This window comes from Syzygium oleosum, unplaced genomic scaffold (genome assembly GCF_021117445.2).
Source record: "Syzygium oleosum isolate NSW1041296 unplaced genomic scaffold, Sole_v2.1 Sole_v2.36, whole genome shotgun sequence".
Taxonomy (NCBI): domain Eukaryota; kingdom Viridiplantae; phylum Streptophyta; class Magnoliopsida; order Myrtales; family Myrtaceae; genus Syzygium; species Syzygium oleosum.
The window spans coordinates 262,501-267,500 of record NW_026607520.1 but is presented as its reverse complement, the minus strand read 5'-3'; the positions used below and the strand labels follow the sequence as shown (position 1 = coordinate 267,500).

The following is a 5,000-nucleotide window of genomic DNA, read 5'->3' as shown; positions in this document are numbered from 1 at the left end:
ATCAAGCAGGCTTGGATGACCTTCGGTATGTTGGACACAGATTTACTTGGTCTACGTCCTCTGGGGAACTCCGTAAACAGAGGAAGATTGATCGTGCCCTTGTTAACGAGCATTGGAGCAGTATTTTCTCCTTCTCGGAGGCATCTTTCCTTGCACCCGGAGTCTCGGACCATACGCCTATACTCATCAGGCTTATGACCCCCCCGAACTCCAAGAAGCCCTTCAAGTTTTTTAACTTCTGGTTGACACACCCGGCTTTCTTGACCATCACTGCCCAGGCTTGGGAGGCATGAATTGTGGGGACGCCGATGTTCATGGTCTGCCAGAAACTAAAGCTCTTAAAAGGGCGGCTCAAACAGATGAATAGAGATTCTTTCTCCGATATCTCCTCCCGTACTACCCATGCTAGGGTAGCCTTAGCTCGCACCCAAGAAGCCTTAGAGGCTGACCCCCGGAATCAAGTCTTGGCTGAGCTAGAGAAGGAGCAGCTCCGATCCTTCTCTGAGCTGAGACTTCAAGAAGAATCATTCTTCAGGCAGAAATCGCGGATCAAATGGTTGAAGGAAGGGGACCTAAATACCAAGTATTTCCACCATTATGTTAACAGGAGGCATCTCTGCAATCGTATTATGTCGGTGGTGGATAATAATGGATCTACCCTCTCTGAACCGCAGGTGTTCCAACAGCATATTGTTCAGCACTTCCGAACTTTGCTTAATGGAAATACTCAGGTGGTTAGGCCTGAAATCCCTGCCTTGCGAGAGCTGTTTCGGGACACTTTGGATGAGAACCAAATCCGGGTTCTATCTCGCCCTGTAACAGACCTTGAAATCCGAAACAGCATGTTTTCCCTGGCGAAAGGTAAGGCCCCTGGCCCAGATGGTTTCAATGTGGAGTTCTTTAAAGCTTCATGGGATATTGTTGGTCCATCTGTCTCTATAGCTATTAAAGATTTCTTTGCGCATGGATATATGCTTAAAGAGATAAATTCTACCATTCTCACCTTGGTACCGAAGATCCCCAATGCCTCGGCCATGAATGATTTTCGGCCTATAGCGTGTTGCAAAACAATTTATAAATGCATCACCAAGATCCTTGCCAGTAGAATGGCATGTGTGCTTCCTTCTATTATCAGCCCCACTCAGAATGCTTTTGTCAAAGGACGGAGGATTAGTGATAATATTTTGCTCGCCCAGGAGCTATTTGCGGGATTCCATCATGATTCTTACCTACCGAAATGTGCAATCAAGATTGATTTTCAAAAAGCCTATGATACTATTGATTGGGGATTCCTTGAACTGGCTCTATTAGCTGTCGGTTTTCCTCCTTTGTTTGTCAAGTTAATCATGGCCTGTGTTAGTTCTCCTATGTTCTCGGTAGCTATTAATGGTGAACTCCATGGATACTTTGCTAGTAGTAGGGGCATTCGCCAAGGAGACCCTATATCGCCTTACCTCTTCATCATTGCTATGGAGGTACTCACCGGAATCTTCAACGCTAAAACTAAGCTCCCAGGGTTCAAGTATTTCTGGCGTTGCAAAGCCACGCAACTGACTCACCTCTTTTTTGCCGATGATGTCCTTGTGTTCGCCGAGGCGCACATAGATTCTATTAATGTCTTGAAGGAGGGACTCGACCTATTCTCAAGTTGGTCTGGATTAATGCCAAATCAAAACAAAAGCGAGATCTTTTTCTCGGGAGGATCCGAGGATTTACATCAACACATTCGGCGCATTTTGGGATTCCAAGAAGGTATGTTACCTTTTCGATACTTAGGCGTTCCCGTTATTTCATCTAGACTTGGCAAGGCTGATTGTAATGCGTTGGTTAATGCCATTACGGCTAGAGCCCGCTCTTGGTCCCATCGGTTCTTATCTTTTGCTGGCCGGCTCCAACTAATTAAATCAGTTCTGCATGCTATTCATATCTACTGGGCTTCTGTTTTCTCCCTGCCGAAGTCTGTTTTGTCCCAAATTGAGATGATCCTAAGACAATTTCTGTGGAAAGGATCGGACTTGGGTGTGGGGGGCGCTAAAGTTCCGTGGGAGAAGGTTTGTCTTCCCAAGAATGAGGGAGGGTTGGGGATCCGTAGATTATTAGATTGTAATCAGGCAGCCATACTCAAGCATATCTGGATCTTATTTACGGATAGCGAATCTTTGTGGTGCAAATGGATTCACTCTACCTTCCTGAAGAATAAGAATTTTTGGGTAGCCTTGAAACCCACATTCTGCTCTTGGGTTTGGAAGAAAATCCTAGACATCCGAGATGATCACTCATTGCTTTTCAAATGGCGGATTGGGAATGGGAGATCTACTTCCTTTTGGTTTGACCCATGGCATGATAGAGGTCTGTTATATAAACTTTTTTCGAATAGAGACATCTACCGATCCCGTATTCCGAGACATGTAACAGTTTGGGATTTCTTCTCTCAAGTTTGGCAATCGTCAACAGTTCTGAACTCCATCACAGCTTGGCCGGAAGCTATCCCCACCATTGTTGAGGACAGGAGGGACCGGTTTGTATGGCAAGGGCACCCTTCAGGGGACTTCTCTTTTGCCTCTGGCTGGGAGAACCTTAGAACCGCCGGACAAGCAGTCCATTGGCATTCTTTCGTGTGGGACCGGTCTCTAGCGCCGAGGCATAGCTTCCTTCTTTGGCTTATAACGCTCAACCGCCTCCCAACACAGGTTCTTCTTTTATCTTCTCACAGAATCTCGGAAGGGGTGTGTCCTTTTTGTCGATGTAGGCCGGACTCCATTGATCATCTTTTCTTTGGATGCTCCATTACGGGGTCGATCGCGCTTGTCTGGGCATCCAAATGCAACCTATCTTGGCGAAATGCATCTTGGCAAGAAACCATCCGCTGGGCTAAACAGAACTTTGGAGGTCAGAGCTTTCACCACCGTATGGCTCGATTCTCTTTTGGGGCGCTTTGTCATATCATTTGGACGGAACGGAACCACATCCTCTTCCGTAGTAAATCTCTTTTTGTACCGGCCCTAATCAAACACCTCATCAAGGTTGTCAAAGATAAGGGACTCACTTTCCACCGTGTCGAAGATCATCCCCGCAATAGAAGATTGCAAACAGCATGGGATATTTCTCCCTCTATTTTTGAGGGCACTTCTAGGTCTCCCTAGCCCCCCCGACCTTCTTGTTTTTATCCCTCGTCGGTTGATGTAATACCGGTTTGTCCTTGACTCCGGTTGGGTTTCCCCTTCCTTGCTTAATCGTTACACCTTTGTACCCTTTGGATACTCTTACGTATCTCATTGGGTACGAGGTTTTTGTGTACGACTCTTGTATGTATCTTCCGTTGTGAAAAGTCAATATACTTCTTACCTTACCAAAAAAAAAAAAAAAAAAAAAAAAACAACTGCGAAAGCATTTGCCAAGGATGTTTTCATTAATCAAGAACGAAAGTTGGGGGCTCGAAGACGATCAGATACCGTCCTAGTCTCAACCATAAACGATGCCGACTAGGGATCGGCGGATGTTGCTTTTAGGACTCCGCCGGCACCTTATGAGAAATCAAAGTTTTTGGGTTCCGGGAGTATGGTCGCAAGGCTGAAACTTAAAGGAATTGACGGAAGGGCACCACGGGAGTGGAGCACAGGGGCTTAATTTGACTCAACACGGGGAAACTTACCGAGTCCGGACATAGTAAGGATTGATAGGCGAGAGCTCTTTCTTGATTCTATGGGTGGTGGTGCATGGCCGTTCTTAGTTGGTGGAGCGATTTGTCCGGTTAATTCCGATAACGAACGAGACCTCGGCCTGCTAACTAGCTATGTGGATGTACATCTCCACGGCCAGCTTCTTAGAGGGACTATGGCCGCTTAGGCCAAGGAAGTTTGAGGCAATAACAGTGCGTGATGCCCTTAGATGTTACGGGCCGCACGCGCGCTACACCGATGTATTCAACGAGTCTATAGCCTTGGCCGACGGGCCCGGGTAATCTTTGAAATTTCATCGTGATGGGGATAGATCATTGCAATTGTTGGTCTTCAACGAGGAATTCCTAGTAAGCGCGAGTCATCGCCTCGCGTTGACTACGTCCCCGCCCTTTGTACACACCGCCCGTCGCTCCTACCGATTGAATGGTCCGGTGAAGTGTTCGGATCGCGGCGACGTGGGCGGTTCGCCGCCGATGACGTCGCGAGAAGTCCACCGAACCTTATCATTTAGAGGAAGGAGAAGTCGTAACAAGGTTTCCGTAGGTGAACTGCGGAAGGATCATTGTCGAATCCCGCCTAGCGAGAATGACCGAGAGAAAGAAACAAACTCAATGGGGACGGTGGGCCTCGCCCAACGTCTCCGGCGCTTGGATGGCACGGGTGCCTACGGGCGCTCGGGCTTTTCCCGGCGCACACGAACCCCGGCGCGGAATGCGCCAAGGAACTTTAACAAGAGAAGCGATGCTCCCGCCGCCCCGACATGGTGCGTGTGCGGGATGCCATGCAATCTCCTATTATTCATAACGACTCTCGGCAACGGATATCTCGGCTCTCGCATCGATGAAGAACGTAGCGAACTGCGATACTTGGTGTGAATTGCGTAATCCCGTGAACCATCGAGTCTTTGAACGCAAGTTGCGCCCGAAGCTTCGGTTGAGGGCACGTTTGCACTGGGTGTCACACATGGCGTTGCCCTAACCCTCGCCTTGAATTGGGCGGGCGGGACTTGGGTGCGTATGTTGGCCTCCCGAGATGACCTTATCCCGTTGGCCCAAAATCGAGCGTCGGAGCGATTAGCACCACGACATTCGGTGGTTGATGAGACCCCAATGATCAATGTCGTGCGTGTCGCTCATGCACATGCTCCACGAATCTACCTTTCACCAACGCGACCCCGTGTCAAGCGGGGCTACCCGCCGAGTTTAAGCATATCAATAAGCGGAGGAAAAGAAACTAACAAGGATTCCCCTAGTAACGGCGAGCGAACCGGGAAGAGCCCAAGATGAGAATCGGGCGCCCTCGGCGTTCGAATTGTAGTCC

The 5,000-nt window shown here is 48.6% G+C and overlaps 1 protein-coding gene and 2 non-coding genes across 3 annotated transcripts in view; all 3 read left to right on the top strand.

The window, feature by feature from the left end:
- LOC115666717 (uncharacterized) overlaps window positions 1–293 on the top strand; it is a 2,312-nt gene extending 2,019 nt beyond the window's left edge. The window contains exon 2 of the mRNA XM_030588392.1: window positions 1–293. This exon is cut by the window's left edge and continues 482 nt beyond it. Within this exon, the coding sequence (XP_030444252.1) occupies window positions 1–293 (293 nt within the window).
- A 4,192-nt stretch (window positions 294–4,485) lies between these two features.
- On the top strand, window positions 4,486–4,640 carry LOC130135662 (5.8S ribosomal RNA). The gene has a single exon (XR_008814940.1). It is a non-coding gene; the product is annotated as a 5.8S ribosomal RNA (ribosomal RNA).
- Window positions 4,641–4,849: 209 nt separating this feature from the next.
- Window positions 4,850–5,000, top strand: part of LOC130135668 (28S ribosomal RNA) — a 3,357-nt gene continuing 3,206 nt past the window's right edge. Inside the window, exon 1 of the ribosomal RNA XR_008814946.1 lies at window positions 4,850–5,000. This exon is cut by the window's right edge and continues 3,206 nt beyond it. This is a non-coding gene — a ribosomal RNA (28S ribosomal RNA).